Source organism: Coloeus monedula, assembly GCF_965178545.1.
Source record: "Coloeus monedula genome assembly, chromosome: 1".
In the NCBI taxonomy this organism is placed as follows: Eukaryota; Metazoa; Chordata; class Aves; order Passeriformes; family Corvidae; genus Coloeus; species Coloeus monedula.
Window position 1 is genome coordinate 13,373,391 of NC_138781.1, and position 25,966 is coordinate 13,399,356.

Here is a 25,966-nt window from a genome sequence, read left to right on the forward strand (position 1 = left end):
CAGAGCAAACGTTTGCCAAGAGCTGGGCAGCTCAGTGCAAAACTGTGAGGTTACACAGATACAAAAAAAAATTCCCAAAACCCAAACCCCCAAACCAAGAGACAAAATTTGTGCTTTCTGTATTTGTGATTGATATGATTCCAGTATCAAATCACAAGAGATTGCTCTGAGAGCAGACTCTTGTGATTCTTGCCCTGGGTAATTCTTGCTGCCTCAGTGCAGCGCTTCCATCCCAATCTGCAAGTGTTGGTAAAGTAACGTGGAGGAAAAACCTAAAGCACTGCATATAAACCACATAATTGTAATTATATATTTTAGGACTTTTCAAGCAGATTCATTAATTGGGAAAGACAAAATAAATCTCCTACTTGTGAAGTTCCTGGACTTGCTATTTACGAATTCATCACTCTGGAGCTACCAATTATACCTAATGTAGCATATACACTCAATGGGCTGTCCCAAGACACTGTAAAATGACTTAATGCTTCTTCATCAGAAGAGAGATATTAGAGAAGTAAATATAAACACTTTGGTTTGGAGTTGAAAGGAGTTCACATTAATAGAAACAAATAAAAGATTAAACCATAGGACTACAAATTATTGCTCAATTGAGCTAAGTGAAAGCATCAAATCTTGGAAGCAGTATGTTTGTCTGTGTCACGGTTTGGTTTCTTATAGTTTGTGATATTTGTAAACATGTCATCTGCTGGTGATGTATAGAGGGGGTGGATGGGGAGAGGATTTCAGCAAAAGCCGAGAATGGGCAGGCTCAGGCTACTGCAGGAGCTGAGCATGGAAAAAGAACAGTGCAGCATTCTGAGAATAATGCATGCTTTTTGAAAGTTAGCTTTTACCCAAGAAGAAGGGTTAGGGGATTCATTTATCTCTGCTGCTGCTTTATGGGCAAAAACCCCCAAATCCAACAAACAGTAACCACCAGGGTGTTAGGTGAAACTGAGAAATCTGTCAGCTCTGGTGGAGTTCTCCAGATTTACACTAATGTTGCTGTGCTCACAGTCTGGCTGCAAACCTGCCTGAAATTACATGAACTAATCATGAATTTTGTTTCAGATTGTATTGATTGGTGGTATTTATACTGCTATATGGAATTTGGGGTTTCTTTCCTATGGAGGAGTGGGATTTCAGCTTAATTTATTTAGCAGGCCACGAATTACATAGCCAATATCCAAGTCCTTAGTTTTATTACTTTTGTTTTATTTTTATATTTACAAGTTTTATGTATTTTTATAAACTTACTTCTATATATTACATATATATTCTATATTTACTTAGTTTTATTACTTTTATTGGAAAGTAATACACACTACATAAATTTATGATACTATTTTATGTTTATGGAAATAATATCTAAAATTATGTTATCTGGAAGACACTAAGAATGAAACAACAGGAGGTGGTTCCTGTTCACAGCCTCAGTACTTGTCCTCCCAGCCCTCTGGTCAATATGGACTTTTGTTGTCTTTTTTATGTTCTAAGCAAAGGGCATAGATCTTGTTTCATTTTGGCTTTTCTGCTGACTTTTTTGCTTTTCCCAGAACATTCCCACTGTTAGTGCACTCCAGATTCTTCCTGGTGTTCATGGCTGCTACTGGTTCTGAGTATATGGGAATATTTTAAAGACACAATCCTGTCTGATTTAAAGGGGTGTTTGGTGGAAAAACAGTGAAAGGTTGTCACTCATCACCCCTGAGGCCCTTGCCGTGTGTTTGATCGTGTGTCAGCAGAAGCTCTTTGCTGTGTGGCTGTGAAATTGATGTGTAGTGTCCTGGTTTGCCTTGGGAATGCAGGGCTGCATAGCAAAACAAGGGAAAACATGCACCCTTACAGGAAAAATAAGAAAAAAAATAACAAAAAGGAGGAGCACAGAAAATCTAGAGATGAAGGAATATTTTTGTGTTTCTTTAAATTCATAAGAGTATGATTTACAGCAAAGAGTGTGCAATAAGGTGTGACAAGTAATAGTGACAGAGGAGACATCAGATCTTGCTGTATGAGACAGAGGGGGAAAATTATCTTTTAGAAGATCTCAAGGTGATACGGGATATTAGAAGTATGATGGCAATCTTTTCCTAGTAATAAAACCTGCAAAGGAGAAACCCTTTTAAAGAAAGTCCATTTGCTGAAATGGAAGACAGGCAGTGGAGGGGATGGTGATACATGAGAAACAGCAAGAAAGAAAACCCAGCTGGTAAAGAAACCACCTGACCATCTGTACCAAGAAAAGTGTGGACATGGCATCCTCTTTTAGAGACAAATCCCCACAGAAGGGTAGGACTTGCCATTCATTTCAGAAAAGTATTTGTTTCAGTCTGATTTTAAAACTTATAAAACTTTTAAAACTTTTATATACAACAAATCACTGATGTTCAACAAGGGCCTGTCAGAGGTTTTATAACATGTGGGCAGTGTTAGAAAATCTTAGACAGTCAGCTCAGAAGACAGGAGCTGCTTCATTTCATGCTTTCATTTCTTTAGGAGATAATTTCAGTATTTGTTTTTATGGAATAGGAAGGCAGTTCCTCACAAACATATCCAATCACACCCAATTCCTGTTTTGTGTTCCAAAACAGCCAGATGATATGAAAAAGTAAAGTTTGTAGTAAATCTCCAAAGTTTAGAGCTCATTGATGGCAGATTTTTTCCAAAGCATAACAGGATAAAAATGCAAACAAAAATATTACAAGAAAGATTAATTTTACAATGAGACCTAGCAGAAGATATGATCCTTGAAATGCATGTATGTTAGGTTCATGAGGTTTTAAGCCCTTCAGCTTCTTTCTAGGGCATAGCTTGTTTCTAGAGTCATCATCGTCTAAAATGGCTCGGGAAAGCAGATGGGCAGGATCAGCTCCAGCGAGGCTTTGGCTCCACCAGGATTATCTCTGGGCTTCCTCAGCCCTGCAGGGGAGTCAGGGACGTCCCTTAACCCCACCCTGCAGAGGGAACCTCGCTGGGTCCCGGGAGAAACCTCTTCGGGAGAGGTGACAGGAAAGATGACAGGAGAGGTAAGAGCGGCTCTGTGTGGGCGGCCTAGAGCACGCAGTGGCATCGCCTGCCACAAAGGCTTTCGGAGAAAAGCAGAGTAGGCAGTGGCATCAGGGAGAGCCTGGGAGGCTGGGCTCCCTCAAGAGAATCACAGAACAGTCTGAGTTGGGGGGACCCCAAGGATCATCGAGTCCTACTCTTGAGACAGCAGGGCTGAGGGGAGCAGGAGGAGTTGAGCAGCCCGGTGTCAGCGGGAGCTGTGGGGCGCTGGTGGAGGCATGGGGCGTCCCCCTCGCTCTGAGGGAGCTGAGCTGTTCTGGTAGCACCAAGCTTTTGTCCCAGCATCTGGTGGCAGCGAGGTTGTCACTGTGTCATGTGCTTGCACTTTGCTGCTGGGTGGAGCTGGAAGCGTTGCTCCCACAAAGAAAACCAGGGGGCTTGGAAAATGTGATTTGCAATCCCCCTTCACTGTAGCTCTTTTATTTGCTGGGGTTTGGGATGTACTGCAGTAACCCAGCACATTTGTAAAAATGTGCCATTGCAAACAAATACATGGTTATACACTGGCCCAGCTCCTTTGTTTTCCTCCATGGGATCGACAATATTTTCTTGAATGCAAAACAGACTTAGGCCCACAGGCTAAACTTCAGTGCCCTGAGACAGAACCACAAACTTTGTCAAAGGGCTGGATAAAAAAACAGCCAAGGATTTCGCCTCCTAGGCCCTTGAGCAGAAGGTCACTGGGCTGATACCTGGAAAGAGATGTCTATGTGCAGTGTTAGCTGGGAGGTTTGTATGTATAAATAATGCAGTAACTGCGACTATGCCCTCTTTACTATGGTTTTCCCAGTGTTTTATGGACACTAATCCAGTCTCTTAATCAAATTGCTTTAATGGACTAAAGAAAACGAGTGTGACAGTGCAGAGTTTGATGGTGAGAATGACAGTAGATGGGCTAATTATGATTAGCCTGGAGGTTTTAATCTGCACTAGAAGGTTCTTTTTATCCTCTAGCACTGCAGGATCTGGAAACATGAAAAAATGTAATATTACATCAGTCATATAAATATTTAATGTGGTGCTGGAAGCTGTGAAGAAGTGCCATGTGGAGATTCACACTAGAAATACTCTGTCTTCTGTAGTCTTCCCCAAAACATCTGCTCCTAGTTCTGGAGTTACAATAGTGAGCTAGATAGATCATGGTTCTTGACACAGTATGGCAGGTTTCATGTTCTTACGCATATGTGTTGGCTTAGTCTGGCTTGTGGCAGCAGTGTATTTCCAAAGTGCTTATGAATTAACAACGGAGGAGTGAGCAAAACATGGGGATTGGAGGATGAGGATCCAGCATAAAATTGCTATTTAAATGTTAACAGAGAGGATGCGTGCAACACATTAATGAATAAAACTGCATAGTCAAAGGTGTCTTTTGACTGAGAAATATTATTTTACTGTTTATTGTATTTGAATCTAGGTGGTATTTATAGAATCATGTATTATGTGTTCTTGTAGCCTGGGCCACACTCTGCTTGCAGGTTCCTGCTATTGACCTGGTAAACAAGGATTCTGATTGCAATACAGATTTAGAGATGGTGCTGCTGGGAACAGAATTGCACCCAGAGCTACTTTTGAATTGGCCAGCTTAGAACTAGTAACATACCAGATCACAGCCATTGATGAAATTCAGCTGATGAGAAAAATGCCCAGCTTAGATAAGTATTCTAAATACAGAAACATGAGTAACTGTCAGCACGTGCATTTATCTGTAATACTTAGTAGTTCCAAAAGTTTATAGTACTTTTTTAAAGTAAAAAGGTCAACTTATGTTATGGCTTGCTAGTAAGTGTGCTGACAATTTTTTCAGAACTTCCTGTGTACTTTTTATTTCCCCAGGAAATAAAGGAGGGTAGAATTTGTCTGAAGCCGTATCACTCAACTTACATTAAACCATTTAATCTAATACAATATAGCTGTTCTATTTCTCCACAAAGGTGATTTATTTGTTCCTGGAAAGGCTCTTCTTTGGGAATAATGTCCTGTAGGAATTTGAGTCCTGGCTACTGTTGATCCTTTGTTACCCGCTGCTCCTGATGGAGCAGAGATACTTGGAACTGTTCAGGGAGATACCTTCCCAGGATGCTGCTCCTGAGCACCTTTTGGGTTTATAGCACTGAGATGTTCCCAGAGCCAAAGGAAAAAGGAGATTCAGAAAATAACCTCAAGATTAGAGTGATAGAAAAGTGATCCTCATGTCACCTTTCCAATCTCTGACTTGCACTCTCCCGCTGTGCTACGCCCAGCACGCTGGCCCACTGCTCTGCTTTGGAAAAAGCGTGGTTACAAGTTGGGGCAGGTTAGTTTAGGCAACACTCACTTTGAGAAGTCAGTGCCTTCAGACGCCCATGCACACACCTACTGCTTTGTCCGTAAATAATTATATGTACATTAGATTGCTCTGAACTCTAATTATGACATACATTTAGTAAATTTGAATGAAATTGTGTGTCCATGTTATATTTGGAAATGGGCTTGCTTTTTTTAAAGTTGAAAAAAAGGCCTGAGAGAGGCTGATTTCACTGATAACTTCTACAGTTCTCGCTTTCATCCACCTGTTGTGTCTTCTTGTAGCACTTACGTGGCAGGAATTATTTCTATAGACTTTGAAAGGCACCCAGTGCAGCTGCTCATCTTGAGCCACAGACACTACTGTCTGCAGGGCAGGAGGCATCCAGAAAAGGGGCTGGCAGGAAAGCAGGGCACTTTATGAACCCTCCCTGTCTTGTATGCCAGCCAGGAGAGACCCAGGAGACCCAGGGCCCTCCTATCACCTCTTCTTGTTTTTCCTACCTGAATAGTACATGCAAATAAGAAATATTCTGCAAATAAGTCACAATACTTCCAGGATTGGTGTCACACTGAGGAAGAAGTCATCCAGTTCTTACTGGTTATGGGAGAATATCTTCCTTATCATTCACATGGAGAAGGAGGCATTTTTGAGTCTAATAACTTAAATGAAAAGGCCGTGATCTTGGAGCTTACAGCTCTTAAAATATCTCTGGCTCTGCCAGTGACTCACTCCATAGCCCTAAATACCCCCCAGACTTCAGCTTCCTCCTCTGTCAAAAGGGGAGATGAATACTTGCTTGTGTTTGACTGCAGAGATGATGCAAGACTTAATTAGCTATGTTTATTGAGAGCTCTGAAAATGTGGAAATGTCACTGCTCTTGATGGTCTTGAATAGCTGATGGCCTGGCTTGTCAAGGCGTTACTGTCAGGCCCCTCTTCAGAAGTGAATGGGACACATGAAATCTCCTGGGTTTGTTTGCCTGCCTTGGCTGGCCTCGGTGCACAGCTGAACCTCGTCTCTACGTGTCTAAGTAGGAGGACAGAAACTTGGTGGTTTCAGGAGGGAGGGTCACATCCCACCTGCTCCTGGGTGCACCGGTTCCAGGTTTCCTCTGGGGCCACGTTAGGGAAGGTGCTATGAGTGGCTGCCTCCTTAGCCTCAGGTTACATCTGCCTGCTCTACAACTACGTTTTCTGTTCTGTTTTGTTAACACGACAGCTCATTGGTGGAGGCTATTAAGAAATTATGGCTCCTCTGGCAGGACTCTGGCAGCAGCTGTACCAGCAGAGAGCTGCCTAAACTTATAAAAACAAATCAGAGAGGAACATCACCAGAGGAGAAAAACTTGCACATCAGTGACCAGGACCTTTCAAAGCATGAGTTTTTCAAACGTTCTTTTTTTTGGTGAGGCTGATCATTCAATTACCCATGGGTTCAGCTCATTTGCTCTTGCTGGGGCTCAAGTAACCCTTGGGGAAAATCTTCATTCAGGGCCAGAGGACTAGGCAGGCTGCAGGAGGAGGAGGACTCTCTTCCATGAGCTTGTCCTACCATGCTGCAGTGAAGTTTCACACACCCAGGCTGTAAAATGGTTCTCAATGAACTCTGAGGCCCAAATATGGGCACTTCTTCCTAGGAAGAGCTAGGAAGAACAGGAAGGAAGGAACTAGAAACATGAGTTTCGGATACAACCATAGACCTTGGCATTTCTTCATACCTCTATTAAACCAGAGCCTATATACAATTTTTAAAGCTCATATTTCAAATTACTGATGCACTTCACGTCCCATGCAGTTCATACATTGCCCACAACTTTAGTGTTGTTCATTAATACAAGGTTAAAGTCAGGCTCCTTTGCAGAACAGGTGGAGTAAGTCTGTGAAAGTTACAGAGGCTTGCAGTAGCGTTAGGTTTGTGGTCTGTGGACCTCTGAGGTGCTACCACTAAGAAGTAGCAGGTAAAAAACTCTCCACTTACTGTCAGTAGGCTTCAAATTTTTATGGAAGCATCAAAAGACCCATTGATAGTTGTTTGGGGTCTACACACTGAAAAGGGTTGAAAGCACAAGATGTAAGTTCCCTTAAGAAAGGTAAATGGACTGTGGGTATCAAGCTATCAAGCACAGATGGCCCACAGACAGAAACGCCCAAGCAAGATGAAATGGTTAAAACCTAAAATTAATCTTTCTGTAGTTAACCTCATATAATTTTGTGGTCATTGAATTACAGAATAGAAAGACATGAGGAAAATGCCTGGGGCCAAAGTATGATTTTGGTGATAAGTGATTTGGAAGTAATAATACAAAAAAAAAAAAAAATTGCTGTGCCCACCTAAATATAGGTTAAGAAAATAAAATTTATTGCCTATTGCATACATTTTGACAAAGTTAAAAGTATACACATGTAATTAATTGTCTTGGAGGTTTTATTTAAGTGACAGTAATGAGACTTGCAATTCTGTACCTTTCTTTTAAGTTGTATCAGCGTGTCTGTACTTGAAAAATGTTAACAGGTTTGTTGGAAAATCTTGCTGTGATTGGCCAAGTTTTTATAAGCTTCAGCCTGATTCAGTTTGAACATCTAGATAAATATTAACCACTTTCAGGCAGAAAATCAATATTGGTTTTATTTTGATTTCTTTTTCACTCTGTGACTAGCCTGCCACGGGTAGGTCATGCCACCCTTCCTACCTACCTCTAAAACATAACTTCCCTCAGCAGCTAACAAAATGAAGACTTTATATGGTGACCTGGCAATTCCTCCAAGGTGCAGTGCTGTGTGGCACACACAAACATTCATGTCCCGACCTCTGTGAAAGAGCAAATTGTTTTTTCTTTCACAGAACAAGCCATCATTACTCAATTTTATTTTTACAAGAATGTAATGCCATTGCTACTACCTCTCTTCCCACTTCCCCAGCAGGCCAACATTTATCTCTACTCTGCTGAAGATGAACTTTCCATTTCTCCCTTTCCCATATCGCCCCAATACTCTCGGGCTGCCCTTGGCCCCCCTCCCTGAGCTCACTCCCAGGCAGCAGTTGTGGTGGGCGGTCGTATTATTTCAAGCTCCTCAAGCTGGAAAACTTTGCCAGAGTGAATCACTTTGCTTTCTTATTACTGCAGTTAGAAGCAAGCCAAAACTTGCCATTCATGAGGTAACTTTCATTTTGTTCCCCACATTGTTTCTTTGCCCTTGGCTCCCAGAGCTGAGGTTTTTTTCTCTTCTGCCAGCTCTGCTTGGATCCAAAAACAGGCTGAGTGAAGTAGTTACTAAAACTGTCTGAATTCAAGTTACTGCTAAGGATTTTTACTATTTGCAGTTATCTATCTTTTAAACATGCTGAACTCTTCTGGTTGACATGAACAGTCAAGTTCAGTGCTGTGGGTTATTTCACAGTCTGATGAGAAACTAGTGATGAAATCAGGTGTGTCTGTGGCACAGTCCTGTTTATTTATAATCAAAGCCTTGTTTTCCACTAGTGTAGGGTAGGTCTTAAGCAGCAACAGTTTTTCAGATCTAAATCCTATTTCAGGCTCACTCAAGCCTATTGGTGAGGCTTTTTTTCAGGTCCTTACATTCTTATATACTTCTATTGCTTGCTTTCTCATCTTCACAAACTTCCCATCCCTTTTCATCCAACATTACAAAATAATACTAAAGAAACAAATCCTTTTACATGGGTCTCTATTTTAGGTACTGATACATGGAATGGAAGCTGTGTGTCATAAAGCAGAGTTGCAGTTCCTCTTCCTATTCAGCCCACTTGATTACAGATATTAACATGGTCAGATGGGAAATCATCGCATTGCTAGCGAGAGGTGAGAGCAGGCAAGTAGGGTAGACAGTCCAAAACCGGTGTCTACGGTGCTTTTGGCAACAGAAGATTTTGGCCAGAGAGAGAGATGCCAAGAGGAAGAAGAAAACCGGTCCTATCAGCCTCAGGAATCACTGTTGTTTTCTGGATTGCAGGAGAAAAAGCAGATGCTTGAGATAATAGATTGGGGTTTTGGGCAGGGAGGTGTCCGACTGTGTTTTCTCAAGGACAGGGGTGCCTTACCAGGTGTCTTTCATCATCAGGTGAAATGCTTCTATAAAATAACTGCTGAGAAATCTTCACTGGTGGAAGCTGGAAGTGTAAACTGGATTAGGCAGCTCATGGAACAAAGCTCTGGAGTCCAGAGGAACATCTGGCCCCAGGGAGGGCAGGACTACCTGGATGTGTGAGTTACTCCTGGATAGGCAGTGTAATCCTCAGAGCAGATATTCAAATATGAATATGAGACTGAGCCTCAGGACAGTGAGCCAAATTTTCGTGCAGTGTGAAGGCAACCAGACTCCTGATACATCCATTCCACTCCACTGTGGATGCTAAAGGTCAGTTGAAAACGCTGTGGTACTGTACGAGCTGTCTCATAAATGAAGGGTGTTGGACTGAAAGCTTTGTCCTGGGCACACCTTTACTGAAAATGACCACCAACACTCTCTGCTGTGGCTGATGAAACTGGAAGCACTGATATGTCTTATATTTCACATAAGAAAAGCTTTGACTAACAATTCCAAACAGAGCCAATGGCTGGGTGGTGTTCTTTGACCAGTGGAAGTTCCAGTGAAAAAAACAATATATTCTTCTTCTCCCCTTCAATAAAATCCCCAGAGTTCAATGATACAAAAATAGACTGCATTTCATCTCTTTGTTTAAGGTTTTCACTTTTATATTTATCAAAATACTGTGGGCCAAGCCAAGAAATAAATTGTTTCAAACAACTATCCTGTCTCTGGTTAGTCAGGTAATACAATATGCACTTTTCCCCAAGCATTTCCAGAGTTTGTAAATACTAAAAAACTGTATTTGTCTCCAAGAAAGTATAGCACAAGACTATTCAGAGCTGAGTTTGTGCCCTCCAATAACAAATTAATAGCTTCCCTGGTTTGATGTATAAGAAAGATTATTAATTTGCTTAGTTGTGGTACCAAAGATATATTGAATAATTTTGTGTGCATGGAAGTGCTGACTCCACAGCAGAATAGGCAGACACCAGCAAAATGATGCTCTTAATCCTTCTGCCTATACAGTACTGGTTCTGTGAAGAGAAAACTTTGCCTAGTCAGTAGTGCTGCAAAACAAGTGTGCTAACAATTATTAAATCAACCCCCCCAGTCAAACCAGTAATGTTGTGTTCCACTGCATTAGAGTAGACATAAAGCACTACACAAGTGAAATCTAGAGCAACATCTTCCATGTCTGATAAGTCTGGCACTTTTCACCATCACTAAAATTATCTCCAGCCTCCCACGCACTAAAACAGGGCTTTACAATTACTTCCACTGCTGCCAGTGACAAGAGTCTCCTAACGATGCCAACAGCTGCAGCCGAGTTTATCCTTCTGTATTTGCAGAGACAAGGGTTGGATCCTTCCTGCTTCCACCTGTGCAGCCTCAGGGAAAGGCCTCACTCAGCCCATGCATTCAGATATTTGGTTTTGTGTCCCTTCTGTGGGCACCATGATTAAAGGGGAGCTTTACCTTTTCTTTAGTAGCTGAAGAAATTTGAGGCCACAGAGGACTGTGGTTTGCTGCAGGGATGGCTATTTCTCAGCTCTGCTGATTGGTTGCAAGAAATATTTAGAGAGGAGAAAACTACCAAAGGAGAAAAGAGGTGCATTTAAAAAGATGAACAGAAAGAGAAATCATGGTAGTGATGGGAGACCAGAGCTGCAATGTTAGCAAAAAAAAGCTCCTGCAAGGGCGTTATGTACACAGCTCTCACGTCCCTCAGCTGGGTGTGTGTTTGTGTTTGAGTTAGGGATGAAAAGATTTTTTTAGTAAGCAGCTGTGAATTATTGAATGTATCATGGATCAGTATACAAAAAGAGAAAACACCAAAATAGAAAAAGGAATATCAATATTTCATAAACAATACAGAAAAGCTGAAAAAATGTTAAAGGGAACAGGTGAAGTTAAGATCCGATGAAACAGAGAAACATGCAACTAGAAAAAGCTAGAAAAAGTTATTACATCCTAAAAGCTCTAGACCTTAAAAGAGACAAGAAAGTATATTCGTTGCATAATAATTAAAAATGCAAGAAGATGCTGTGAATACAAAGCTGTCCTGTAAAAATGGGCAGAATGTATAAAATATTTTCATGATGAACAGCAGGAGTCCAAATTCACAGTCATCACAAGAGAGGAACAAGTTCAGGTAATTGCTTTGTGCAAAACAGGGTGCCTGGCAGCATGGAAGAAGGAAGAGATCTATACCTAGCAGATGTTTCTTGTCTGAAAGAACCCCAGTCTTGAACAGGTGCATGAGTAGAAGAAGCTGACTGAAGATGGAGAGGATGAGATTAAACTGAACATTTATCAGAAAAAAATCACTCCCTGCACACAGCTTTCTGATGAGGCTGTTATTTAACCAGTGGGCCTTGTGGCAGAGGTGTAATTCTAAGCAAATATTAGGGTTTAAGTACTGACCTAAGTCATGTAATGTATGAGCAGTCACATTGACTAACTTAACTTTACCAATTTCCCTTGCACATGTACAGGCATTCAAATCAACCATTTCACTGTGAATTTTAAAGCTTATGTGACTGAACTAAAAAACATCAAAGTACAAGGTAAGTTTGTATAATACACTTTTTTTAATTTTTTGATACAGCTTAGGTGCTTCAAGCACAGGTAAAGAGCCAAATATATGAAAATATGCAGAGACAGTTCATATCTGGAATGAGTACCCTGTAAAAAAAGCATAAGACATTTACAGAACGTTGCTAATAGGAAAAAAAAGTTCACATACTTTGCTTGCAGTCAGGGAAAAATAAAGCAAACCTTAGAGAACAGGTGAAAGCAGAAGTCAGGTACATGCAAAATATGCTAAAAATTCCTGCTAGATCTAAATCAGGTTGAGAGCTACAGATGGTAAGCAGTGAATATTTAGTGTTGCAGAAAATTTGGATGGATAGACTTGAAGAGATGACTCTCAAGCATTGCTAACACCTTCTCTTTTGCCCGAACCACGCAATTCAAAGGGTGTGAAAGGCTCTGGCCAAGACAGAGTGCCTTGTCTGTAATGGCTCCCCACAGTGCTGAAAGAAGCAGGGCGAAATATCAGAGCTATTAATCTTGGAAGACAAAACCAGACACCCTCGCAGAAAGGAGGGTGACTCACGAAACAGGCAGCCCAAAGCTGTAAGTAGCGACTGCTTTGTGTCCTGCTATGGGCAAGGACAAGTCATCAACATAGAAAGAAGCTCTTGGGCTGCTCTGGTTTAGTAGCCACGATTTTGCTGGGTTCTGGCCACTTCAGATGCCTTCGGACACCGTGAGTGACCCTGCTGTGATTCAGAGTACGTCATCTGCCTGTGAGGTCAGCACCCTGCAGGAGAGAGGGGGAGAAACCCTCAGGCAAGTGAAACTGTTCCTCTGCAGCTTTAAAGTACCCGTGCCCATCGCAGCTGCACTTTGCAACAGTAAGAACTGAAAAACACGGGCTCCCTCCGCATCGCTGCTCAGTAGCTTTAGACTTTGAAATCTGATTCAGGTGGAAAAGGTATAGAGAAAGCAGCATTCATTGCATTCTTATGGCAAGATGTGAGCTGGAGCAAGTATTGGATTCTGTAGGAAAAAAAGTCAAAAAGCTTTAGCAATGTATTGATAAATCTTGCGAGAAAGAAAACACATTTGCAAAACCCTACGTCAAACAAATCGACTACGATGTTACCAGTTTAACAGCTTAAGAAGAAATTGTTTTCCGTGATAGAAAATAGTCGTTTCACCTCAGCAGATTTAAATGTTTGAATTCTTGCAACAGCCTCTAAATAATTCAACTCGTTGTTGGCTCCCCTGTGTGCTGTTTTTTGGCTGGGATAGAGTTAATTTTCTCCACAGTATCTAGCATGGGCTGTGTTTTGGATTTGTGCTGGAAACAGGTAAGCTTGTAATTTCCATGGTGTGAGAAAGACAATTTTTTAGTCCTTGAGAGCAATTATAGCTTCTTTGGGTATAACGCCCTAGCATGCCAATATCCATGTTTTATTTCCATTGTCTTTTTGTATGAAGCAGTATCCCATACTAGTGACTCTCTGTACTTCAACTCGTCAATTTGAGATATAATTTCTTTGTAACTTATTTGTAATAATTTTTTTTTCCAAAAGAGAAAATAAACTTTAGACAACTTACTGAGGTATATACAATGCACATTTATTCCATATGAAGGAAGAGCTTTTAAACCTAGAATAAACTGAAATCCTAGAACAGATGACATGATAGATGGAGGTGCAGCGTCAGCTGGATTAGTGTGGAGCCACAGTGTGAACTTCTGGCAAATTAGAAGGCTCCTGAGTTGCTAATTCTGGCTGCAGGAAGATTGGTAGAGCTAATCTTGTCCATCTGATCTATCTGTTTTGGTTTGGATGTCTGAATTAATCTGCTTTAAATTCTTCTCTCAGATCTGAACACACAGCCCCTGCTGATGGTAGCAAGACCTGTGCTCAGGTGTGGTCCTGAAGAGCATTCCGTAACTATAATGTGTGAGAAATCTTGGTTTTTAAAGACTCTCCTAAGTGTTTCCTTCAGCCCTGGTATGTCAGTTGCTGAAGGGCCTTTTTGCCCAGTGAAACAAGATGAGACCTGAGTGAAGACTTCTTTTGGCACTGAGCAGTGGCTCTCAAGCTGTTCTGCTGCTGCTCTCCACAGAGACACTCTTCCAGCACGCTCTACTCCATGTGTTAGCATAGTCAACAACAGATTAAAACCCAAAAGATGATCTTATCAAGTGATTTTGTTGTCACTGCTTTCAGCTCTTCTCACCTGTTGCACCTTGATGGGCCTGAAAGCCTACGTCTGCCAGGGCTAGTTAGTTGACTTTGTTTTGGAGAAGACAGTTTGGCTTCGATTACAGATCTGGAATCTTTGCAGATCAATTTAAGCTGTTTGGCTTCTTCTGTGAGGAATTAAAACATCCTTATGCTGTTTAACACTGCACTGAATTTTGGAAAACCTACGCATTTACTGTCATCATTTTTTCAGTCTTGAATAAATTAGATTACTGGTGGCATGTCACAATCTGTCATATATTTTAGCTCTTGGGGATTCTCCTATTTCATGTGAGTCTTCCTTTTTACTGATTTCAGCAGCTGCAAATATTTTTAAGCAAGACAAGAAGAAGGGAAGGCAATAAAAGGATGTGAGATGGAAGGATAAGTGGGATTGGGTATGGAAAAGAGAATAAAATAGAGAAAGAGGAGGGGAAGAAAGGAGATTCTGAGGTTAATGAAAGGAAAATAAGAGAAATCAAAGAGTGAAACAACATCATGTCTCACCTTTTTCGATTCTTTTTTTCTTATTTTGTCTTCTCTAAGTCAAGAATTATCTTAAAAGCAGTGTTCAAATTTCAGTTGTCTGCTTTTGCCTCATTCCTCTTCCAAGTACTTGGTTCTGGTCATAGCACGTATTTGGAAATTTTTGGAAGTTGTCAGTGAGTAGTTCTGCAGCAGCAGTGAAGGTGACCATGTGTATCCTGGTCATATTCCCTGCAAGGAAATGTGTAACTCACTCTCTGCTGGTCCTTCATGCTTTGACACTTGACTGCTGGCCTGTGCCCTAGAAAAGGCTTTCTGCAGGTACTACAGGACTTTGCTCAGGAGCAAATATTTATGCAGGAGCGATAGCATGTGTTTGCAGCACGAGTGTGTTTAACTCCATGTCTAACAGGGATGAACGTTTCCAAGTGCATGTCTGCAGTTATATCCCTCTAGATTCCTGTGCAAATCGGAAAGTCTCTGCTGTAATATCCTTACCCCATGCAGTCCTCCCTGTTACCATCAACAAAAGGAGAAGCTGAACAAAGGATATATTTCCCTTCAAGCTTTATCAATGTTTTCCTGCAAATGCCAAGATAACATGGTATTGAAAGCCATGACACTACCCCATTCACTTTCTGTCCAACGAGGATGAGAACAGGGTGTGAAATTAAACAGAGATCCCTAAAGAGGAACACCAGCTGAGAAATATATTCTTAATATGTTTATAAACCACATGAATAATTTGTGTGGTGGAATATATGTTCTATCATGTTTTGATAGGCCTTTTGACTAACATACCCTGTGGGTGTTCCTCTTCATGTCACAGGAAGGTATTTTTTCAGGTATGCTCATCAATAGATAAAACCTGATAGTGGCAAATAATTTGGCATAGCTTCTCTTCAGCAAATGGGTTCCTCTGGCAGCATCTGAATTTGTTCCAGCTCTGGCAAGTACTTGACAAATGAGCCCAGTACTGTAGCTCTGTGTTGATATTGTTTATTCATTATTTGGGTAGAGCAGAAAAGGCCTGAGGGCCTGATCCAAAGCCCGGAGAAGTCAGTGAAAACATTCCACAGGCCTTCTTTAGTCACTAGAATTCTGTATTCCATGTTTCAGAGTTCGGAAATCTGTGCCAAGAACTTCATCAGTAACTGAAAGACTGGAAGAAAAGCAAAGAGCAAACTTCTGGACTGGCAGAAAGAAAAAAAAAGAGAAGGAAAACAATAAATTCTCATCAGAAACAAAATGTCTCCAAGTAGCTTTTATAGGTGAGGCTTAAAAGTGAAGCAACCTCTGACATTTTTAAGAACATACCAGGCTTCTAAAAGCTTTAAGACGAAACTGAAATGAACATCCTAGAGTCTTAAAAACCATATATTCCACAAGTACCCTTTAGTTCAGTCTCCTGTATATTAAACAGGTTCACCTAAATTTCTGATGCTGCTTGTAAATCTCTCAAATTCTGCTATTTTTAACGGCATTATTTTTACAATTTTTAATTATAGTTGCTGGTAATTGAAAAGTTGCTACAAATTTAATTTTACTGATGATATGCTTATATGTTTGTATTAAATATTATAGGGCAGCAATGACCCCTCTACTTAGATGATCTACTATTTTCCATGGTGGAAAATATCATATTTAGTTTTTCATTTTTTAGGTGTTGGGAAGTTTTGGTGTCTGAATATCTGGAGCCCCCCTTTGAAACTGGTCAGGAATAAAATTCCAAATCTGTATTAGTGCTTTTTCTTTGTCCTGTGAAATTATGCAGGGCTTTTCTCCTCTCAGCTGCTGACACTCACTGCTCCTATTCTCCCTTTTTCTTTCCTCTGTAAAGCTTGCTGAAACCATAACTGATGGTGGACTTTGGGTTTAACTAGCCTCATATCCCCAAAGTAAACCCTAGTGTGGCTGCAGTCTGCAGAACAGCCTCAGTGGCTGCAGAAGAGCTCCTTGGCATGAGAGAAGGTGACAGATCATTCTCCTGCCACTACAATCCCTGTGGTGGGTGTCCCTCACAGCAGGCACAGACCTGCCAACTCTTCACAGCCCTAAGGGCAAATAAAAGGAGTTGGCCAGCTCCAACATGTGACTTAGATACCTGCTTTGCAGTACTGGGACATTCAGAACCCTACCTGTATCATTATGTGAATATGATTCTGTTCATAAATAGCATAAATACAGTATGTGGTATGAGAGCTGGCTAAAGCAAGTTGTGTGAATGTTTTCTTTATGACATTCCATAGCTCTAGCACACACAAAGACTATTTGGGTATCTCCTGGCAATGCCCCCTACTGCGCTCTGGACACCCCCAGTAACTTCACTCTTTTCTTTCACTTTTTAGACCTCTAATAATTCTGCTCCCTTACCTATGGATTGCCTTTAAGGGTTCACACCAAGAAGTGACTCAATACATTCTAGTTCAGGCCTTCCCAGAGCTCAGCTCAATAAGACATTAGTTGATGTAACTCAGAGAAAGAAATTCCATTTAAACATTTCCATGGTGGCTGAAAACCACCAGAGCATTTTCAAGAAACGATTCAAAATCTTTGAATGTAATTCTTTTAAAAGCAGTATAAGATCAGTATAGATGCAGAAAAACAAAGCAGTGAATTTACCTATACTCATTCTTTAACCCTAAACACCTTCCCACTACCCAAAGTTGCTTGAGACACCGGTTGGAGCCCCTGGAAAGGTTAACAGTCTTGTGGCTTTTCTTGAAAATCATACATTGTTCTTTGCTACAATTTCCTTCTTCTATTATACCACAAGGAAAGTTCTTGTCTTCCCAAACTTTGTGTGCCTTCATCCCCTAAGTCTGACATTAATATATGTGTGATTCTGTAATTACTTTTTACTGATTTGGGGGTTTTTCAGTCCCCAAATCCCAGACTCTTTTGAGAAGCTGTAGAAAATACATTTTCATTCAGTTTCTCTCTTTTTTTTTTTTTTTTTTTTTCAGACCAGGGCTAACCACTATTACTTAATAAGCTTTAATGATTTTCTCATTCATAAAAGAAAATGATGGGAAACACTGCCTTACTCCTTTGTGGAAGAACCATCAGTATGGCAGGAAAAAATCACAAAATATAACAGCTGAGAAATCAACCCACTCCTATAGCTGAAAGGTTATCCACAGAAAGATCTCAGTCCACAGACATGTTTACTTTGATTAGATTTCTGCATCAGAGTAAAATGTAAATGATTCAGAACTTTGAAAGTCAGATTTTTGAAAAGAAGTTAAGGCTTTATCTAATAACTGAGCAGAAGAGTTACAGCAGGTAGCTATCCTAAATCATCAAAACCTGGTACTGTTTGGTATATCCTTAAGTCACTTTCACAAATGGCACTTTTAAAAAAATCTGTAATTCTTCAAGGAATGCCCTTGCTCTTCAGTTTGACACTGGCCTTTTTACAGTATTGAATGAACTTTACTTGCCTATATCTATATCTATATTTAAAGGAAATATCTATATTTAAGAAATATCTATATTTAAGGAAATATCTATATTTAAGGAAATATCTATATTTAAAGGAAATATCTATATTTAAATATCTATAGGAAATATCTATATTTAGGAAATATCTATATTTAAAATAGTGTGAACTTAAAACATACTGTACATGGAATTGGTGTTTTCTTGTCAAACCAGGGAATATCTGTATGCCATGAACAGACTACTAAGCCTGAACACATCCAGAATTATTCCATAAAAATTCTTTGATGCAGAGTATAAGGGCAGGATGAACTGTGAAATAGCTCTGGAAATCAGCAGCATTCCACTGTCTGAATATTTTAACATTCACAGCAAAATGGCTTTTGATAATCTGCATTTAATTGCAAGAGTCTCACTCCTTGCATGTTTGCAGTGTCCACACAGGGGATTTCAACCTGGTGGGCTGTTTGGAACAGAACTTGACTAGTGATCATTAGTAGCCGTAAGCTCTGATCCCCTCCAGCCCATGCTCCACCACCCACTTCTTCCTGCAAGACAGATTACTGCCTCTTCATGGAAATCCTCCAGCAACGTACCATTAATAAATGAATTGACAGGTTCTGTGCTATGTTAGCTCAGGAAAGGTCAACATTCAGAACTATATATGTGCCACCCATATCGCAACATGTATAGTAGTTGTAATTTTTGTAAACTGGTAACTAGAAACTCTTGCCAATTCTTCTCCCGATTAGTATAATCCTTTTCTCATAATCTCTCATAATAATGTTTTATACTTCATTTATCTTACATAATTAGACCTCATACAATCTCACAACCTTGTTACATTTGTTTTTTAAAGTTCATTCTTCCTTCTAAGGAAGAACAAAACAAACACTCTATGTGGTAAATTTTATTAAAAATGTTTTCGGAATGATGTATGTATAACTTTTATGTGTACCTACTGGGGAAGAAACTCAAATCTTGGAGGTTCTCATTCCTGTTAGGTCTATCACTATTCATGTGCAAGTCTTTAAGTTTTGGCCTTAAATCAGATCCCAGGATAGACTTGTTTTCTTGTACTTCATTACTGAAGTTTCCTGTTTCACACATTTAATGGAAAAACTATCAATATTTCTTTCTAAACTGTTGGGTTTTTTTTTTCCAGGAGACTGTTAGAACAGCTGGGAAAACTGCCAAGAAACTTGCTAAAGACAGTAAGAACAGGAATTAAATCACAGAAAAACATGAAAAACCTGTAGCTGTGTCTGAACAGTGAAATAGTATTAAGAATTATAAACAGTGAAACAGTATTAAGAATTATAAATAAAACAATATTAACTTTTATAGCAGTGTGGTAAACTGTTTGATATGCAACATCATGTTTTAGCAGATATATGCAAATGACAACTGAAGTATGATGTGGAACATTACAAAGTCTATGACACTGTAAAGTTCTTGTTAAAAACAGCCTGGGAAGAGCCTCTACTGACTTCACATTTTCATAGTCCTTTCTGCAAGTTTCTTAGGTGATGTATATTAAACCAAGGATTTATACCTCTTTCATCCTTTCAGTAGGTTCCCAGCAGCCTTTATGATCACCTAGAAAGTACAGAAGCAGCAGGTTGAAGAACATTTTCATCGTTTTCCAATAATAAGTTTGATGAGCTATGGCCATAAAACTGCAGCGTGTACTCAGTTGTCTCAGTCATGAGCTGTAAACTGTTTACACCAGTTTTATTTCACTTCTGCCTTTCTGAACTCCTGCATGCTGCCTTTATTCCACACAAGTGAACACTGGGGATATGACAAAACATAACACGGCAGGTGTGCTTTAACAGACAGACTATTTCTCATATAAAATTCAGATATATTAGTCCAGATAACTCAGGTGGATAATGGTAATAAAATTGGCATCTAAGCTAAAAATTATCTGTAGGTCAGCAAATGGATTGTTTGATCTTTCGAGTGTCCCAAAGCTTTCTAAAACTGCAATTGATAGAAAAGGTTCAGTGGATTTCAATGAAATTGGATAATATGCATGGAATCCAATTAATATAAACTGACTCCTCCATTTTCTACACTGGAAACTCCTAACTAGAACGCAAAGGGTTAGGGATGCCATTCTCACCCTTGACTTAACTGGGCAATAATTTCACCTTTGATGTTTTAAAAACATCATTAATTCTTCTCCTTAGTTGTGTACCTACCAAACCGCAGACAGCTTTGCCATTTGTACCAGGTTTGAAGTTCTTAAAGTTACTAATACTATTGCTAAGGGAACAAGAGCAGACTGCCAGCTGGGACAGCTGCCGGGCAGGGAGCACCAGAGGACACGTGCTGAGTTGCCTGGTGTTGTAGAAGGATGTTGACATTATGTGCTACAAAGCTTCCTTGAAATTCACATCTTTAGTGCTGCGTATAAGTTCAGAAAGAAAAAAAAAGGAAGAAAGCTGTTTCCCACTGCTCTCCTGTCCTCCAAACTCTGCCTCCACTCTAGTTAATTTGAATTGTTTTACCATTTCTACACAAAAGGTATATATTGTCAGGCCACATTGAATGTCCAATGAACTGTGCAATTCCATTGCCCTTAGTGAAATCCGTGAAAAAAGTGAGCGATATCTATAAACCCCTATGACTTCTCGCGGCGTTGCGGAGGAGATTGCTCAGCAGTTCCATTGATACTGGTGTTAATGATGATGCACTAGTTTTCGCACTGTGTTGGTCCTGTTGCGTTAACAGATACCCGAAAGACCATAAAGACCATCTGACTTTAGCCGTGCGCGGTGGCTCTTCCCCCCCGGACACCCGGAGGGACAGCAGACCGCTGCGGTGTCCTGCCACGCACCTTCTCGACGATACCATGTCTCTCTTTCTTCGGACCCGCGTACCTGAGGCAGGGCGGCAGCAGGCAGCGCCCCGAGGAGCAGCAGCGGTGCCCGTTCCCCCCAGAGCACCAGCCGGGGCCGAGGGACCAGGATTTCGCTAGGCTCCTTGTGGCGGTGCGATCCCGGCTCCGCATCCCCGGCACCCAGCGGGGCAGACGGGGCGGGGGCGGCCACACGCCCTCGGGCTCGGTCGGGACACTCGCTCCGGCCGCGTGCGGGACCCGCCGGCTCCCCCGCCCGGTCCGCGCCGCCGGCGCCCCGCGGAGCCGGCCGGCTGCCCCCGCCCCGCCGCACCGCCCCACGCCTCCGGAGCGGGAGCCAGCGCCGCCGCCCCGCCCGCCGCCGCTGCGCGCCGGGGCAGGCGCCGAGCAGGTGGCCGCGGGCAGCGCCGCGGCATGTGAGCGGCCCCCGGCCCTCGGGAAGGCAGCACCGGCCCCCGTCCTGCGCTGCCCTCCCTTCCCCGCGCCTCGCCGGGCCGGCCGCGAAGCCGGGGCGAAGGCAGGGCGCCCGCAGCGGCAGCCCGGCGGCGGCCGGGGGCTGAGCGCCGCGCCCCGCCGGGGGGCGGCCGTGGCGGAGGGCGGAGGGGAAGAGGAGGAGGAGGAGGAAGGCTGCGCGGGGCCGGAGGGACGCGGGAGCCCCCCAGCCGCGCAGGATGAAAGTCACGGTGTGCTTCGGGAGGACGCGGGTGGTCGTGCCCTGCGGGGACGGGAACATGAAAGTTTTCAGCTTGATCCAGCAAGCGGTGACCCGGTACAAGAAGGCGATCGCCAAGGTGAGGGGCGCGGGGAGCGCCGCCCGCGATCAATATGGCGCTTCCCGGAGTGGGGAGGGAAGCGAGGGGGAAAGTCCGGGCTGCCCCGCCGGGGGAAGCGGTGGGAGCGGGGCCGGGGGCGGCCGGCGGCGGCGGCGGAGCCCGCGGGGAGCGTGTGCCCGGCGCCGCCGCGGGGGGCGGGGTGGGCTCGGCCCCTCCGCAGCGGCCAGCGCGGCCCCTCCGCGGCTCCCCGCGGGAGCCTGGCGGGCCTCGGCCCTTTGTTCGCCGGTGCCTGGCGGCCCCCGGAGGTGTCCGTGCGGGGGCCGCCCGAACCCGGCCGGCAGAGCACCGCGGGGCCCGGCGGTGCCGGGTCTGCCCCGGGGCGGGTGGCGGGGCCGAGGCGCCGCGGGCCGGGCGGGAGTCGCCGCGGAGGGCTGGAAATCCAGCTCCAGGCTTCCCGGCCCTCCAGGCCCCGCGGGGAGGGCGGTGCGAGGGGACCCCGCTGCAGGGGCGTCCGGCGGCGCCCCGCAGGCCGCCCCCCGCGCCGGGCGAGGCTCCGAGGGGGCCCAGCAGCGCGGCCGCCCCGGCAGCTCCGCGCCCGCCGCGCCGCGGGGGGAGGCTGCGCGTGTGCGGGACGGTCCGCGGTGCCCCGGGGTGCGGGGAGCGCCGGCCCGGCCCGCGGCGGGGCTGAGCCCTACAACCGCCTGCGCCGGCCTCCCGCAGCCCCATGTTGAAATTCCTGGCTGAGCGTGTGTGCAGGCAGTTGCAAACTTGGCTTTCCCTCCATAGGCAACTTGTTGGATTTTGGGTTTTTTCCCTTATTTGAAAAAAAAAAAGAAAAAAAAGAAAAAAAATCTTTCTCTCTTTCCTATTCTCCTCCCCCGCTATCCCCCAACGTACTTTCTTGTTGCTGCAAACTTCTTTTTAATCAACTGGTTGGTTGGACAGTATTACTATCGTTGTCTGAGAACTTGAGCAGTGCCCTTCCCCTTTCCTCTGCCTTGTCGATCCAAGAAGTTTGTGTGCTTCTCCCCCTTAGCACTTGTGAGACATTTTACGCTTCTGACCCTGGAAGTTTTGCTTTGGCAAATGCAGACTGCCAGGCTGTCCTGAAACATGCAATGGAAGGAATATTGTGAACGGTTCGTCGATTGAAGTGATTCCCAAGAAAATTTTTAAAATCAGTTTTTTCATAGAGAATTCCAGATGCTGGGAGGAGAAATTTAACTGAGTTTGCTGTCACCTCCCCACCTGATTCCTGAAGAACATGGTTTTGAAGAGGGCAAACATATTCTGATTCTGGCTGAAAAAAGAGAAAAATGATTCTCTAGGATATGGCTGTGGCTGCATACCAGCAGTCATTCATATACAGCAATTAATGCACATGACAGTCTACCTGCATATAGGAGACAGGCTGAAAGTACCTCTCTGGTTAAGGTAAAGCAGTGAACAGTAAAGTGAGACTCTGTGGAGGACTGAATGCCTCATTGGGCCATTCAGATGAGAAGTGTTTGCAACATTTGTTCATCAGTGCTACAACATTAATAAAAGTGATTATTTTGCTATGTTTTGTTCCAAAACTGTGTTCCATGTAACTCCTGTAGCAGTGGACTGCATCCTGGCTTCCAGCTATTAAGTTGCATTAAGGGATGGCAGTTGCATTCTGCAGCATAATGCTAAACCTGGGAGGGATTGAAGTGGTAAGCACTGGGGAGACATATGCCAGTCACCAGGAAAGGTTACATCATTGCAAATTGCACTTCAGAAAAGAAGTGGCCCGCCTGTGGAAACACGAGGGAAAAAAAAACCCCAAAAAACTCTTCATTGACTATGGCCGTGTGCTTATTAAAAAGCCAGTTTGCAGAGAGGCAGCCATACTTTGAGTAGTCCCTGGTACCAAAAGCTCTGTATTCTGGGTTAAAATGACACAGTGGTTTTATTTATTAGTATTTATATGGTGGTTATGCTGTATGCCACTGGTATGGACTTGAGGTAGCTGCAATTACTGAGATTGTTTTTATTCTATGGAAATTCTGTGGTTAAAAACAGTAGCAGTGTCCATGGGCTTTCTCTGAGTGTTTTATACGGTCACTGTCAAACTTCACTTTTGACTGAAGATTTTCTGTGGTGATGTTTAGGTAGTAAGGAACTGGATCTTACAGTAATTAAGTTTTGTAAGTAGGCATATAGTGCTGTTTGCTGTGCTTGCAGTAGAGTAACATAGTAATTTTATGGTTTGGATGCCAGAATTCCACAGATGACTGTCTTTTTGTAGCAGTTAGGTGGCTCCTTTCTGTGCTAATGTAGCAGATGAGCAAATCTCCACTTCATAAAGAGACAAGAAAGGGGACAAAGTAATTCCTAAACGGAGAGGATCAAAGTATATGTGCTCGTATGAACTTACAGTCTGCCAGCAGGTATCAAGCTGACACTGAAATCTACTTCACCACCACTGTGCTGTTATGGAAAGAAGCATATCTGGTGGAAGATTATTCAAAATATTTGAATGAAGTTTATGGTTTTCATACTTACAGGAAAACCAGCATTTCTCATCCTGCAAGAATGTGTGTCTACTGTATGCAGCAGTTCCTTCAGGAGAACTCCTCGAAGCCTATGAGAACTGAGTTGTCAGCCCTTCCCAGATCACCTCCCGCTTTGTCACGGTTTCCCGGTTGTGATTAGCCATAAGTGATCTGCATAGTGTACTTATGATGTCCCTGTGCAGCTGTAGTGAGGCAGCCCAAACCCATGATTGCAGAGTGCCAGGAGTGAATAACTTCAAAATTTGACCTCAGTGTTCTGGCTTGGTCTTATTTAGGTTCAAGAGACATGTCGAGAATGGAAAAAATACTTATGGAGAATAATCCACATAATAGTATGGTTCTCCTCTCTATAAGATTTTAGGAGTTAAAAACATACAGATGACACACAGATAACACAACTGCAGATAACTGCAGTTAGTTCTGGGTGCTATGTCTTTGATTAGGATTCATAAATCTCCAAAAATTAATTATGGATTAACCCTCCTGTCAGTACTAAATCTTTGTGTGCGGAATTAGTTATTAATATGACAGGCTGTGTTTAAAGCCTGCCTGTGTAGTGTGTATAAATTTTTCTGTACTTTTGCTTTTATTCCAAGAGAAGCTTTGTGTCTGAAACATGCTGCATTCTTTCTGCAGGCTGTGTTTGCGGGAAATGAACCAGCAAATGATAAGAGATGTTTGAAATGTCCACCTTGTTCAGGGCAAGTGGAGTCAGCAAAATCGATCACGTTTAATGAAACCCAGTTTTCATGGGGGCACACTAATGGTGCACTTTTGTGTGGCTGGATGGACTGATGCAGCCTCTGGCACAATCTCTGCCTGAGTCTTAAAGGAGTACAGCTTGGGCAGGGGACAGCTGGCTTGAGGAATGGTAGGTTCATTTTGCAAACCCTGCAGGGGTTGTGCAGATTTGGAGCAGGTGTAGTTCTGCTTATGGCTTCCTAGCAATTAATTTAATGGTTAAAAAGTTGCAAGAAGGAAAGAGTGATTTAAGAGGGGAGGTCAGCCACACGTGAGTGGCTTAACATTGATGGCAGGAGATGATGGACTGCACCAAAAGGGAGAAAGCAGACAGGCAGTTGAGATGAAACATGCTTATCGAATATTGAACTAGTGTTAAAAGGTGGAAAATTATTATAAAAATGATGTATTGAGCAACTATCGAAAGGACGTAGTTGTGCATCTTGTAACTTTGGTTTGACTTAGATGTAGCCAGAGATGTTTCTGACATTTTTTGTTGACTTTTGACTGTCAGCATAATCTTTCATCCTTTGGTTTTTTGGGGCGGATATTGTAAGCATTTTACCTTTATCTTCTTTTTCTTGCAAGTAAAAATAGGTGTGCAAAAGTGGTAGGCAGGTATAATTTTTTTTTTTTAATTCTAATGTGATGTAAATGATCATGGTAACCAAGAATATGAAATAGGAGATCATAGATATGCTGGAGTTGTTCAGTGTCGCATTCAGTCCCTAGAGGGATTGTTTGGTCTCCATAATAGTTCAGTCTGATGCCCTACATATCATGAGCTTGTAGTGGTGTTCCTAGACCTTACAGATAACTCTCATTTTCTAGTTAAAATAAGTAAATTAACAGTTTTCCTGCTGAATCAAAAAGATTTTAATAGAAGTCTCAAGACACCTTTCCCGTCTCCCTTACCAAATGCTGTAGGGAGGTGAAGTTTTGTGGGGGTTTTG

The 25,966-nt window shown here is 42.7% G+C and overlaps 1 protein-coding gene across 13 annotated transcripts in view; it reads left to right on the forward strand.

Moving 5' to 3' along the window:
- Positions 1 to 21,355: 21,355 nt before the first annotated feature.
- PARD3 (par-3 family cell polarity regulator) overlaps positions 21,356 to 25,966 on the forward strand; it is a 448,911-nt gene continuing 444,300 nt past the window's right edge. For all 13 annotated transcript variants that reach the window (XM_082293631.1, XM_082293621.1, XM_082293619.1 and 10 more), the window contains exon 1: positions 21,356 to 21,750. In XM_082293631.1, coding sequence (XP_082149757.1) covers positions 21,631 to 21,750 — 120 coding nt within the window. In that variant the 5' untranslated portion in view covers positions 21,356 to 21,630. The remainder of the gene's footprint in view (positions 21,751 to 25,966) is intronic.